Genomic DNA, 15,268 nt, shown 5'->3' with positions numbered 1-15,268 from the left:
CGGTCCCGAGCCCTGTCACTGCGTCGTTTTTCCCGCCCTCTGTAGACACCAGTCAAACTCCTGGTCTTGTGGCCCCGCCCCTGACCTCATGCCCCGCCCCTTGCCCATGAATTTTTCCCTGCTCTCTTCAGCCATAGGTCAAGACCCAGACAGGATGTCCCAGCCCCCAATAGGGTGTTTCCGCCCCTGGACTCGCGCCCCGCCCCTGGCCGTTTTTCCCCGCCCACATAAGCTTTAAACACGCCCCCAGGCCTCAGTCCCCGCCCCCTGCCCGCCTTCCCAGTCCACTCTGCCCTACTAGGTCGCTGTGCAAGCAAGTGCATTGCTTCAGGAGATGAAGCATATAGTGAAGGCCGCCCTGTTGGCTGCGAGCGCTACAGGTGAATACCGGGCATCGTCAGGGGCGCCGGGGCGCAGGTCGCGCTGGACGGGAGGCCGCGGGTGGCCAAGGCCTGGGTCTGAAACACTGGGCTCCCGGAGCTTCGTTCCCTTAGCGCTGAAGTTCCGTATTGTCCGTCTCCCTGCTATTGGGTTGCCCTTGGCAAACGTGGACCAGACAGGTAACCTTGCCCAGGAGCACAGGCAAGGCTGGGACAGCAGTAAATCAGGAGGGGACTCTGCTGTAAGAGACAGGAGAAACCAACGAAGTGGAGAGTCCTGAAAAGTCTCTCCGAGTCCTAGCATGTCTTATGCACCTACCCCCTTATATTTTTCATCTGACATAAAGAGGAAAGGACCGTTCAGAAGGATTTGTAAGTTCTTTGAGTTCTTTTGACCTCCATGTCTTTTATTGCATAAGCAGAATCGTAGTGACAGATGGCCAAGTTTTCTGCCTGTCTCACTTTCTCTTCTTCCATTTTATTTTCTTCCTTTATGGTGGCAGTTACTGCCCTCAGTCTGAGATTTTCTGTTTGGAAGAAAATATAAGGCAATGTCGTTCCAGAGTTACTTCGTTACATTTGTGACAAATCCTTTAACTAGCGTGCTCAAAAGGTATTCAGGGCAATGAACTTTTGTTAATGAACTTTTGTTAATATTATACTTCCTGCCTGGAAAGTTCGGTCTGCTCATCTGCTGAAACCTACACTGCTAGTCATCTTTCAGAGTCGGCGCTCAAACTAAATTTGCTTTTTTTTTTTTTAATCCCTCTAGCCCTTCTGGCCAATCACAAAGTTCCTTTTCTTTTCTTTTCTTTTCTTTTCTTTTCTTTTTTCTTTCTTTCTTTTTTTTTTTGGAGACAGGGTTTCTCTGTGTAGTTTTGCGCTTTTCCTGGAACTCACTTTGTAGCCCAGGCGGTCCTCGAACTCACAGAGATCCTCCTGCCTCTGCTTCATGAGTGCTGGGATTAAAGGCGTGTGCCACCACCACCTGGCACAAAATTCCTTTTCTGTCCTAACAAGTCCCCAAGGCAAGGCAAAAGAAAAAACAAAAAAGTAACCTTAATAGATAGATATAGCTGCCTTATAATCAGTTTAGTACACACACACACACACACACACACACACACACACACACACCCCACAAATATCTGCCTGTCTCTGCCTCCCAAATGCTGGGATTAAAGGCGTGTACCACCACTGCCTGATTCAGCAGAGCACAGTAGTTAAAATGATTTTCTGGTTAACAGCTAACGCTGAAGTTTTGCTAATACTTCTTGTTGATATGTTTTCTATATACCTGGTCAAATATAAGTCACCGTCTTAGTTCATCTTAAGTTTTTGTTTTTGTTTTTTGCAAATATTTTCTAAGGCAGAATCAGATATTCTCTCTTAGCAAGGTCTCTCTTAAAAAGTAGGTATTACTTGTCAGACATACCCTAATGACATTAAAAATTGAGGATCTGGGTGGAGACAAGTAGCTCAGTCCTAGAATAGGACATGAGGGAATAAGAAAAAAAGTCTTGAAAGGAGCAAGTTAAGGGAGGAATCTGGAGGTGTCTAGAGGACTGATTGTGTATTCTGACTATGGGTGAGGGTGAGGGGGACCCCCAACAGTGGCATAGAGAAAAGGAAAGAAATCTTAAACAACTTTTCATATACCTTATATTACTTTCTTATCACAACTTAAGCTTTTACATCTCAAACTTTCATGGCTTAAACCTTTATATTTTTAGACCTTAACACATATTGTCATAATTTTAGGCCTATCTTAGACCTGCATACCTTGTATCATTCATTTTCCTTGACCTACATAACTTACTGGTCTGGTTTTCTTTCTTTCTTTCTTTTTTTTTTTTTTTATAAACTTTAGAAACTTTAAGTCTTTATTAGTGTGAGGCCTGTCAGCAAGGCCAACTGTACACATGAAATGGACTGAGTGTTTGTTGTTAAAGCTACAGTTCATCATCAATGTTGTCAGAGATCTGTGAAGGATAAGTTTGAGTAGGAAGTATAACTTAAATGATTTCTGCATCAATTAAAATGACAGAGATGTACTGGATACCTGAACAGTCATCCTAGGTTCCTCCATGGTTGTTGGGGACAGAGGTCTCAGGGCAGCATGGATGTTTGGCTGCCAAGCTCAGGAGATCCGATAGACTTTCCTGACAGACAAGGGCACCCTACCTTGTCTAATCAAAGTGGGGTAATCAACTCCCCAGTGTCCTGCTTGTCCACTGTTTGGACAGGGTCTTGGCAGCAGTAAAGGTGAAGGACAGTTTTTCACTCAGTGGTTAAGGTTACCACATTTAAAGCAAGCTACAGGAGTAGTTCTTCTGTGCCCATCCATCTTTCCTAGAGAAGATTAGGGGTTCTGCCAGGAGCTGGCATGTCTCTCTATTATGAAAAGCTTTTTTTTTAATTAAACATTTTGGAATGTCTTATTTAGCAAATCTCTGAAGAGTTTGAGGACCATTATCATTACGTGTACCTGGATTAGACAAACTTTGTAGTTACTTGTTTCAAAGCCTCAGATATATATGAGGCTAAATGAAGTTTATTTCTGTCATTAATCATTACTATAAGTATAGTTATGAATATATTAAAGCGTATGATTATGAGGTAACTGATAATTAACACGTACGTCTTATGATCAGTGACAGTTTATAATGTAGGCAGTGTCAGGACAGGGAAGGGTTAAGGGGGGAAAGTGGCAGCAGCAAGGACCCTGGTGGAGGGAGGTGTTCTCACAAGGCTGTGAATTGACCAGTAGTTTACTAGGTTATCAACAGTGAAGAATTTGGCTTTGGGAAGGGAGGGGGAGTGGTGACTGGCTGAGAGAGGGGGCTTTTGGGAGTGAGGGAGGGCCTGTTGGAGCAGCACAGCTGGAACAAGTGGGGGAGGAGGAAGAGGGAGGAGGTGGGGGGAGGGTCACAGTTGCCCTATATGGGCCTAGGGAACCTGTAGTTCTTCCAGCAGGGATCAGAGGGACATCACACAGGCCCAGAGGTCCCGAGGAAGTCCCTGTGCCCAGACTTGGGCCTAAGGGAACTGCAGTTTCTGGAGGGAGAAGAGTGACCTGTTGTTAAGGAGTGTTGGAGAGGCTGATGCTCCATGCCGTACTGATGTGCTCAGGTGGGCTGGAAGGAAGGGGGAGACTCCAGCACCTTGTGGCCAGAGGGGAGTGTAACAGCTGCTGAAGTTTGGGCCTGAGGGCTGTGACCTATGAAGCTGTGGGCTTAGCCCAGGTTCTGTAGCACCAGGGGCTGGACATGGAGTGGAGGAAGTGGGGGAGGGGCAGTGGGGAGGGTGCCAGACAAGGGCGATTGTTGGGAAAGCAAGTTAGGACTAGAAGGAGGAAGAGGACAAGGGGGTGGAGACTGGCAGCAGCTGGTGGGCACAGAGTGCCTGGCAGTCAGTATGCCTGTGGTGCACAGAGGGTTAAATAGGACCCAAAATGGTGCAAAGGTTTACAAAGTTCGGAAGAGTTCGGAAAAGTTCATCAAGTGTAGGAGTCATACAGCGGGCTTGGAACAGACAGGAGAGAATTGGAGAGGTAAAAGCTCTCTTTCCATTTTCCTGTGCACTCACAGAAGGTCTAAAGATCCTAAATAATGTTAGGATCCAGAGCTGTTAGGTGGCCAATTAGACTGATTATCTAATGGGTATAGGGCCAAACCTGGGTACTATAGTGAATTAGTTTAGGAGATTTGATGTCTGAAAGTTTTAACCCTTTGAAATTCTGAAGGAGACATCCCAAAGGCGAGTCAGTGAGAATGGATGATGCAGAACCCAATACCAGTGGTGGATGATCAGTAGGCCAAAGGTTGAGAGTCAAGGCATCCCCTGTTTATTGAGAGGCCATGAACAGATTCTCTGGGAGGGAGGGGGTCGTCACCCAAGCTCCATCACCGAGGGAGTGACCACAGTAGGTCTGTGAATCCGGGACCTATCGACAGGATTTCACAGACAGTACAGAGCAGACACCAGATTCCCGCAGTGCAGCCACCAAACGTAAAGGGGGAAGCCCCTACCAAACCAGACTGGACTGAATGTGTGCCAGTCTGGGAGTCCACCTTAACCAGTGAATCACGGTCGTGGTTGGTGCAGTCTCCCTAATCCCATAGAACAGAGGAGGGACACCTGACACTCAGCAGCTGTCACTAGATAACCTGGGGACTGTTTAGGGCAGCAGGGTATAGGGACTTTGTGGGGCGTTTACCCACCAATTCCACAGCTCCCCAGAGTTTTGAGTGTGAGCAGCAGGAAATATTAGATAGAAGGATTTAGATTGTGGAGATAAACAGAAAATAAAGGATAACCTCGAGAGGGCCTGGAACCTTTTCCAACAGCCCCGACTGTCTCTGCCCCAGGATTTTTATAGATACACCAAGGGGTGGAGCAAAAGACCTCCCCTCTAGCACAGCCAAGTGCAGACCATCTCAGACACCTGCACTCAGGCCTGTGGTCCTAATCATCCTCTAAGTCCCACAGGACTTACCAATCAGCCACTGTTGGGTGAGAGAATCAGGCACCAGGAGGACCGGACCTCGTGAAAAAGGGTTGGGAGTTTGCTGGCCAGTCCCAATTTCGGCACCAGTGAAGGGCACTCCACGCATCAGGGGCTCCCTTCCAGACCTCCAGATTAGGCACAAACCACACCCAAACACCTGCTTTCACAGACATCCTTTATTAAGTGGGGAAGAAAAGTTAAAGTGGCTGCTTTCTGACTCAGGCAGAAAAACAGCAACAAATGACCTGGCAGGTGTCATTCTTAAGAAGAGAAATGGGGGCTGGAGAGATGGCTCAACGGTTAAGAGCACTGGCTGCTCTTCCAGAGGTCCTGAGTTCAATTCCCAGCAACCACATGGTGGCTCCCAACCATCTGTAATGAGATCTGGCGCCCTCTTCTGGCCTTCAGGCATACATGCTGGCAGAATACTGTATACATAATAAATAAATCTTAAAAAAAAAAAAAGAAGAGAAATGGGAGGTCTGTGTTAGAATGGGTTGGGATGATAGGGGACAAGGGAGAAGGGGAAGGGGACAAAGGAAAGGGGCAGGGATATTTGTCCTGGAGGGACAACTGACTGCCTCTGGATAGAGAGGAGACAGATGTGACACAGGCAAATGGCAGTTTATAAAGGTAAAGGGGGCAACCCTGTGTTAGGATGAGGTGTTTAACTTTAATTGTGCATGTTAATTAGGTGAGCCAAAAGGGCCTTCTGATTGCTGGACTTCGCTTGTCAGCCTCAGGGGGAAGAAGTGGCCAAATACAGGAATAGACCTTGGTGGGTAGCTTTAGGAAGGTAACCTAATGTTTTTCAGCAAGGCAGAGAGAATGGGATGAAGGGCCAGGCCTGCCAGAGCCACATGCTCAAGAGGGCTAGCGTCCCTTCAACCTGAAACTCTATCTCAAAAATAAAATAATTATTATCTTTTTTAGTGCAAAGCAAAGGGTTGCAAAAGACTCGGGGTGTAGTCCCGTGGTGCAGTACTTGTCTAGTATATGCAAGAGTGCAGGTTTGATCCCCAGCAAGAAAGACAAAGGAAAGCAAAGGAGCGGTAGAGGAGTGAGTTAAGCACAGTAGTTTCCCAGTATCACCTCTGATATCGGACAAACCTGGGCTCAAGGCTCTACCTTGCCACTTAAAGTCATGTTGAGGAAAAGCACCTAATCTCTACAGGCCTGATTCCATATTTCTGAAAATGGAGACCATAATATCCAACCTATAGGGTCATGGTAAAGATTAAATCTCACAAGGTATTCAGTGTACCTTTATCATTATTTCTATTTTATGGCCATGTAGACAAAAGGCAGAGTCATGTGACCATACTGTGCCCTCCCGCTTCAGCATTTGGGCTTCCATAATGGGGTTTGGAAGGACTGCAGATCTGGCAAGATTTCATAATAGCATCGATTGATAAATACAGCAATGAAGTAAAACCGTGGGTCTGTACTTGGAAAAGGATAGAATCTAATTTACCCATCCAGTTCTGTCCTCTACTAAAGATGAATCCTAGCAGTTGGCAAAACATGGAGAGTTCCTAGAAACTGAGGCATATAGAATTGCCGCAGTTGTTTGTAGGTTGCTCAAAGGGAGATTTATTGTTTAGTTTTCATTTCTGTGGAATATGGAAAGTCCTCACGTGATAAAATGGTCATAAACCATAAACATGAGTCAGAGCAGTTTTGTTTTGTTGTGTGGCCAGAGATCAAACCCAGAGCTTTGTGCATGCTAGACAAGTGCTCTGTCACTGAGCTAGACACCCCTGTCAGAGTTGGAGGGTTATAAGCAACAGATTTTAACTCAGAAAGACTGTAATGTATATTCCTTTACCCAAAAGCACAGTGGTGTGTGTCTAATACTCTCTAGCAGCCAAACTCCATCAAGATGTCAGGAGTCAGAAAATACTTGAATACTTTCAACCATTTAAAAAACCATACCCCTCGTGGTAGATTTTCCGAGTGAAAAATGAGTTACGGGCTGGGGGAACATGCCTGTAACCTTAGTATATAGGAGGTAGAGGCAAGAGGATGTGTGGCCTACCACTGAAGTGTGGCCAAACTACCGAGGGAGATACCCTCAAAGAAAACGGACTCTCCCTCTCTTACCAGCTGTCAGTTGCCAATAGCTCCTCGGCTAGAGGTGGGCCTTCACGCCCGCCTCTCCTTTCATGTTGGGATTCTGTCTGGATTAAGTTTTTGAAGGTCTTTTGCATGCTGTCAGAGCTGCTCTGGATTCATGTGTGAGGCTGAGCCGCTGTGTTCCTTGTAGTCATCCACTGCTTCTGGGGCTTACACTCTTTCTGCCCCCTCTTCCACAGTAATCCTTGCATTTAGGAGGAGGAGATGTGATATATATGTTCCATTTAGGACTGAGTGAGCTTTTATTTTCTATACTGTGACCAGTTTCAAGTCCCTGTGTTAATCACCAGGTACTTAAATAGAAGCTTCTCCAATGAGGGTTGAGAGAGGCACTAATCTATGGGTATACCGATAAGTCATTACCAGTCAGTTTAATACTATGCCCGTTTAGCAGAGTGAGAGTAGAAGGTTCTCTCCTAGGGGATGTGACCTGTCTAACCACAGTTTCCATCTCACGGACAGTAGTGTCAAGTATGGTCTCAACTTGTAAAGCGGGCCTTCAAACCCAATCAGAAAGTCGTTGGTTATTCTCATGACTTTTGTGCTGCACCAGTGGGCGTGGCTTGGCAGGCTGGCAATTGTAGCTGTCACGGTTCACAGTTAGGTCAGACTGATGGTTACTTTACTCCTCCAGTAGTGTGCATAGCCCCTACAGCATTTGAAAGGTAGCCAGCTGTGATGAAGCTTCCAGTGAGTACCAGCTTTGTTTCTCTACGGTCTGTCACTGAACTACGTGGTGTCATCAGCAACAGGCGTTCTGGAGGGTAACCAAGAGCACTGGCAGTAGCTTGCAGTTTGGGGAATCTATGCTCTCCGTTAGACCAATTACTTCCTAAGAGGTAACCCATTCTTTGCAGGGCCTTGTATTTGTTACCCTGTGTATCAAATGGAGGCATTGTTGCCCCATTATAGGGTAACTCCATTTAAATGGGGTGTGAGTTTGTGATAGTATGTAGCATTGGGGGAGGACTGGTTAATAGGTTGCTGAAAGACAGATTTATTGTTTAGTTTCCATTTCTATATTATATGAAAAGAAATTCCCCAAGTGAAGAAATAGTCATGAGCAGTATACATGAATCAGAGGGGTTTTGTTCTGTTGTGATGCGGGAAATCAAACTCAGATCTTTGTATGTGGTAGGCAATGTTTTTTCATTGAGCTATACACCCCCATCAGAGTTGAAAGTGTGTGTGTGTGTGTGTGTGTGTGTGTGTGTGTGTGTGTGTGTGATAGATAGATAGATAGAGAGAGAGAGAGAAACTTCTACAGGAGTAGGTCTCCATATGATCTTTAGTGTTAATTATCCCTCCCCATATTCCCTCCCATTCCAGTTCCATTACTCCCTTTTAACTCTTTATATTATCATGTTTTTTGCACTCCTGTTTTTAACCCTCTTGATTATAAGTGCCTTACAGGTTTATTCATAGATAATGGTGCATTGTAGTTTATTCAAGCAAAGTAATCCTTCCTTATTGGAAGAATGACAAATTAAACATTCTGGAGGTCAGAGGACTGAAACTCTGTTATACCTTCTGACCTGAAGGAGAGAAACCTCAAACTAGAGTTGTGATTTCCCAAGAGTCTGAATAAAAATATCTGTACACAGTAGCTTGAGGCTGGGGAGCTAGCCCAGTCGTAAAGCACCTGCAAGCATGAGGAGCTGAGTGCTGACCCCCAGCATACATGTAAAACAGTTAGGCCTGATTGCGCATGTCAGTCCTAGGTGTGGCTCTGGGGAGCACAGGCAGCTCACCAAAGTTCACTGACCATCCAGGCCAGCCAATCACTGAGCAAGACCTGACTCAAAAACAAGGTATACATGTATCAAAACATCACATTGTAAATTTCCAGCATTTATACTTTTATTTATAATTATAACTTATAAGTTATAATATTTATAAATTATAAATCATAACTTATGGTTTATACTTGTCAGTCATACCTCAATAAAACTTGGGGGGGGATCACATTATTTTAAACCCTTTATTCCCAGTTGCTTGGTCTACAATATTTTGTCCACAGACTCTTACTGCATGTGGTAGTTTGAATAATTTCATAGGGAGTGGCACTGTTAGGAGGTGTGGCTTTGTTGGAGTGGGTATAGCCTCATTGGAGGAAGTATGTCACTGTGGGAACGGGCTTTGAGGTTTCCTATGCTCAGGATACCGCCCAGTGTCTCAGTCCATTTCCTGTTGCCTGCAGGATGTAAGATTCTCAGCTCTACAGCTGTAGCACTTTGTCTTCCTGCATGCCGCCATGCTCCTGCCATGATGATAATAGACTGAACCTCTGTAACTGTAAGCAAGTCAGTAAGCAGCTCCCCTCCATGGCCTCTGCATCAGCCCCTGCCTCCAGGATCCTGCCCTGTTTGAGTTCCTGTCCTGACTTCCTTCAGTGATGAGCAGCAATGTGGAAGTGTAAGCCTAGTAAACTCTTTCCTCCACAACTTGCTTTTTGGTCATGGTGTTTTGCCGCAGCAATAGAAACCCTGACTAAGATGTTGCAGAACCATACCTTTTCCTCCTTTATAAAGGTCACCTATTAAAAATGTACAGTATTTGTTACATTCACCATGTTGTACACTTGTCACCTTTATCATGTTGCAAAATGTTTTCATAACCCAAAAGGAAACTCACATGTATTAAGCAGTCACTCTCTGTTTCTATTGCTTGAAGATACCATGGCCAAGGGAATTTATCGAAGGAAGTGTTTATTGGGGGCTTGTAGTTTCAGAAGGTGAGTCCATGCCCTTCGTGGGGGAAGCATGGCCGCAGGCAGGCAGACATGTCACTGGAGCAGTAGCTGAGAACTTATACCTTTATCAGTAAGTGGGGTGCAGAGAAGGAGACACCGGGAATGGCATGGACTTCTGAAACCTCAAAGCCTACCCCTAGCTCCAACAAGACCCCATCTCCTAATCCTTCCCACAAAGTTCCACCAAGTGAGAAGCAAGCATTCAAATATACTAGGCTATGGGGGCCATTTTCATTCAAACCACCACAATCCCCATTCTCGCTTCCCCCCAGCTTTTAGTAATCACTATTCTGCCTGTCTCTCTGCTGTTCTGATATGTGATGTAAATGGGATCAAACTGTGTATGACTTTTATGTTCTGCTCTTATCATTTAGCACGATGCGTGTAGAGGTTCTTCCATGTTATAGTATCAGTAACGTTGGATGGTAGCCCATTGTTTTCCTGTGGGAATATTGCTGCTAGGAGTACCAGGCTATGCGTTTTTGTTTGAGTTTTGATTTTCAGGGTTTTTTTTTGTTTTTGTTTTTGTTTTTTTTTTTAGTACTTAGGAATAGATATTGGGTCCTCTGATAATTCTGTGTTTAAATTTTGTTTTGGGGAATTGCTGAACCATTGCATGTCAGCCACACCATTTTACCTTTTGGTCAACAATGTACACGTTTTTTGATTTCCTCTTTTTTCTTCTTGCCTTCTTGTTGGGTGTAAAGGAGTGCATCCCCCCAATAAACCCACTTGCCTTCCCTGACAGTCACTGATGCTACTGAGTGTCTGATGTGCCTGTTGACTATATATTTGTATCCTATCCCTTTAATCTGTCTATGTATCTATCTCTATCTCTCTATTCGAGACAAGGTCTGACTATGTATTTCTGGCTATCTTGGAACTGCTATGTAGTCCTAGCTAGCTGTGAACTCACAGAGATCCGCCTACCTCTGCCTCCTGAGTGCTGGGATTAAAGATGCACTCCACTTTGCCAGTCCGGTCCCTTCATTTTGAAGTAAGCTCTATCACTGAGTTTTCACTGGTATCATAGTAACCTTCTACACCATCCCTAAAATATGCATTTCAGAGACCAAAGAAAGCCAATAAAAAGAGATACCTCAAACCAGTTACCTTATCCCTAGAGAAACCAGTTACCACTTACTTCTAGAGGTAAGATGGTGTCAAAAGCTTAGTAACTACAACATACTGTTGTCCTTTATATGTAAGACATATTAAATCAAAAGAACCAGCTGTTCCAGTGACCCCAATGATAAGAAGCTACAGAGAAAGCCCCAATAACTGCCCCTCAGGCTTCCTTGGATGTGTCAGAGTCCGCGATGTCCTTAGAGCAGACTGCATAGGACATTAAAGTTGGCTTTCACTTGAACATCCTGTCATTTGCTCCTTTGGCATTTCTGTGTGTTCCTCCTAGTGGGAGGCCATCAGAGGTGGGACCTGGACTCAATAATTGACATTTCCCTACAACGTCTTACTGCACAAACTATCTGGAAGCTCACTGACCTTATCCATCTGTGTTGTTTTGAAAACACAAATACTTTTTCATTGACCCCATTGCAAACTAGCACCGTCAGGAGAAATGCACGGGGGGGGGGGGGGGGGGGGTTTGACTGAAGATGTTGGCATCTGTGCGAACATCTGTGCGTTGTCTTCCACTGGTGAGTCCTGGGAAGCTGACTGGGGTGATTTGGGAGTAAAGAAAGGACAGACACACACGGGAAAGCTAGGATGGAGTGGGCTGGGCTCACTCTGATGGAGGGCATCAGCACAGCCAGGAAACCTAGCGTGTGTTTATGCACAGCACAAAAGGGGTGGGTTAGCTATTCTAGATGGGAGGTCTCTGTAAGGGAGCCGTCTCAGGCTGCAATCATCTGGGAGGAGGGAGCTGCTGTTGCTAGGTTTTGCACACATTTGTCAGTTGTTCCTAAATACACTTCTACTTGGACTAGAGGAAGGCTTTGCCATTTCCATGGGTTGAGCATTGGGGTCCTTGACATGACTGTGCCCATGTCAACAATACACATTTACTCAGGACTTCATCCACTCCCCACACATTTGTGAAATGGTATTACTGTGCCCTCTTGAAATAGACTTATGGATAATGTTTGTGCAATTCATTGATAGCCATCATTGTATGTCCTTAGCTGACACAAACTATAATAAAGTATCCCAACTGGTAAGGTGTTGAAGGGGAGGACTAGGGATGGTCCTCCCTATCCAGAAGAACAGATATCTGGTACCAGGAGGTCCTGCACAAAGCTGATGACTTATGCCAAGGAAGTTTATCAGAAAGTACAGCATCTTATACTATACTATTTATAAATATACTATTTATACTATTAAAACATACTATTCGTAGGGGTGGAATGGGCCATGGGTCAGCAGGAAGCTAAATCAAACAATATTGACAAAGAGAACACAGGATACCTCAGACACAGCTGCCTTAGGGCTGATATCCACAACCCTTCAGGGAAGAAATTCAGGTTACCATAACTGAAACCTTAACTCCTTTGAAACTTTGGCCCAGTCCCAGCCCAGACCTTGCCAAGTCTGTCCCTAGGCAAGGACATAGAACTAAACTTCCCTTTTGTCCTTTTAACAAGGCCTCTGTGAAAGCCTTGAGTTGGTCTGGCTCCCGACACTTAGCAGCGAGAGTGGGTGAACTCACTGTGTGCCTGCTGTAAGTGTCTGGCACTGCATTGTGTTTTCGGAACCACCTATCTACTCTTGACACTGGACCAGAAAATTGAATATTCAGTGGATGATCCTAGTGCATTTTGAAAACGGAGATAGAATAGAAAACTTCAGAGAATCTCACATTGTAAAGATTGATTCTCTTTGTGGAGGTTAGGTTTCAACTGTGCATTTCTATTTGTGTATCTTGAGTATTAATACACTTAGATTTCATGATAATACATAGAGTACATAACATTGGACTACATTAACTACGGGTGATGAGCACTTTTGGGTTTTTCACTAATTTGTCATGGACCAGGACGTAGTAGAAAACCGTCTTAAACTGTCTTAGTTAGGGTTTCTATTGCTGCAACAAAACACCATGACCATAAAGCAAGTTGAGGAGGAAAGAGTTTATTTGGCTTATACTTCTACATTGCTGTTCATCATTGAAGGAAGTCAGGACAGGAACTCAAACAGGGCAGGATCCTGGAGGCAGGAGCTGATGCAGAGGCCATAGAGGGGTGCTGCTTACTGGCTTGCTCTACATGGCTTGCTGAGTCTGCTTTCTTATAGAGCCCAGGAGCACTAGCCCAGGGATGGCACCACCCACAATGGCCTGGACCCTCCCCCATTGATCACTAATTGGGAAAATGCCTCACAGCTGGGTCACATGGCGGCTTTTCCTCAACCAAGGCTTCTTCCTCTCTGATGACTCTAGTGTGTGTCAAGTTGACACACAAAACCAGCCAGTACACTAGCTTACATGTTATATTTTTTTACAATTAAGTATTTACATCATACGTATATAGTTTTCATTCTGTGGAGTCTGTCTCTTAAAGCCCAGAAGTAGGGAGGAGAGTAACAGATAGGGGACCCTCCCCCCCCCAAACACACACATCATCTTCAGTTCATAAATGTCTGAGTGAAGTTTCTATTGCTGTGATAAATACTACAACAAAAAGGAAAAAATGGTTTATTTGATGTTATCCTTCAGGTAACAGTCCATCACTGAGGAAAGTAAAGGCAGGACCTCATGGCAGGAACTGAGGCAGAAGCCATGGAGGAGTGCTGCTTACTGGCTTGCTTAGCCTGCTTTCTTACAGTACCCAGAGTACCAGCTCAGGAGTGGCAAAATCCACAATAGGCTAGGCTCCCCCACATTAATCACCAATTAAGAAAATGTACAGGTTTCCCCAAAGGCCCATCTGGTGGAGGCATTTTCTCAATTAAGGTTTCCTCTTCTCAAATGACTCTACCTTGTGTCAGGTTTTCATAAAAACTCTCCAGCACATTGAGTGAGGGTTTCTTCACAGCCCGAAGTAGTTCTGCTTCTGCTCTGTCAAAATTAAATAAAGGGATAGTGTAAAACTCTGGCCCAGAAGAAATCCCAACCTGTTGTATACACCTCATTCTTGCTTTCCACCAAGAGGTTAGATGCTTTCCTTAGTTGATAGTAAACAAAATATACACCCAAAGTACTGCATAGCACCTTTCATGAATTCCTCCCATGGTGTAAAACAAAAAGTAGGTACAGATTGGGAAAAAAAAATCCTGTTCTTATCATTGAGTGTGTGTTGCTCGCTATCACATTCAGACTTACATAAAATGCAAACATCACTGGGTACTCCTAATGTGCAAAATTTTACCCCTAAGTGTTACAGTAAATATAAATTACTATGAGAAGTGCTTTTCTTTGTTCCGAGTGAAAGTGAAGCTCAGAATTGGATTCTTAAAGTATTTTTATTATTTTTAATTATGTGTACGTGTTTGGGTCTGGGTATGGGTTTGTGTACTTGGAAGCCAGAGGCACAGACTGCTCTTGCAGCTGGAGTTACAGGCAAAAGGGAACTGAACTCGGGTCTTCTACAAGAGCAGAAAGTGCTCTTAACCTCTAAATTCTCTCTCTAGCCCCAAGAATGAGATTCTAATTCTAAACAAATAGCTTTCCCTTCTGCAGTTTGAACCTAGAGCCTCGTGCTTAGTAGTTGAATGCTCTGCCGCTTAGCTGAGTCCTCGGCATGCTGGCCTTGAACGCATTCTGCAGCTTAGGCAGGCCTTGCACTTCCACTCTTCCCGGCTCTGCCTCCAGAGCTGCCAGGATTATAGGTCTGTGCCACCAGGCTTGGGTGACACACAGCTCTTTAATTCTTGGCAGAGCAGAGTGAGTAGTTTTCACATAAGTCTTTCTAATTTAATATCAAATAATTAAAATACATAGATAATGTAAACAATGCATTTTACAGTTCTTTGTTCAGTTTTTAAAATTAAATTTAGAAGTACATGAATTCTCAAAAGAGAGGTATCAATGGCCATTTGATTTTTTTCTTTTTCAGGGCTTTTCTCCAGAGTCCAAATTCCAGTTGCCGCAGGGAGAAGTTTTTCCAAATCACAGTCCCTGGATCAAATGTCAGGTCCTGTGTGGAACCTGGGTCGGCTCAATCACGTGGCCATAGCAGTGCCAGATTTGGGAAAGGCCTCGTCATTTTATAGGGATGTTCTGGGGGCCCAGGTAAGTGAGGCGGTCCCTCTTCCGGAACATGGAGTATCTGTTGTTTTTGTCGACCTGGGCAACACCAAACTGGAACTTCTTCACCCACTGGGGAGCGACAGTCCAATCTCAGGCTTTCTGCAGAAGAAGAAGGCTGGAGGAATGCATCACCTCTGCATCGAGGTATTTTATCATCTTAATGTGTGCTGTTTGAAGTCTCTCTCACACAAATGCTTTGTACTGTTTAAGCCTACATATAACCAGAATCTTTTTTTTAAAAGATTTATTTATTTATTATGTATACAGTGTTCTGCCTGCATGTA

General features: G+C 44.6%; 1 protein-coding gene across 1 annotated transcript in view; it reads left to right on the top strand.

The window, feature by feature from the left end:
- The first annotated feature begins 188 nt into the window (after positions 1–188).
- Positions 189–15,268, top strand: part of Mcee (methylmalonyl-CoA epimerase) — a 28,693-nt gene continuing 13,613 nt past the window's right edge. Inside the window, exons 1-2 of the mRNA XM_059273448.1 lie at positions 189–380; positions 14,791–15,128. Of these exons, the coding sequence (XP_059129431.1) occupies positions 335–380; positions 14,791–15,128 (384 nt within the window). The 5' untranslated portion in view covers positions 189–334. The remainder of the gene's footprint in view (positions 381–14,790; positions 15,129–15,268) is intronic.

The sequence above is a fragment of the Peromyscus eremicus genome, chromosome 1 (assembly GCF_949786415.1).
Source record: "Peromyscus eremicus chromosome 1, PerEre_H2_v1, whole genome shotgun sequence".
NCBI lineage: Eukaryota > Metazoa > Chordata > Mammalia > Rodentia > Cricetidae > Peromyscus > Peromyscus eremicus.
This window is presented reverse-complemented; position numbering and strand designations above follow the sequence as displayed.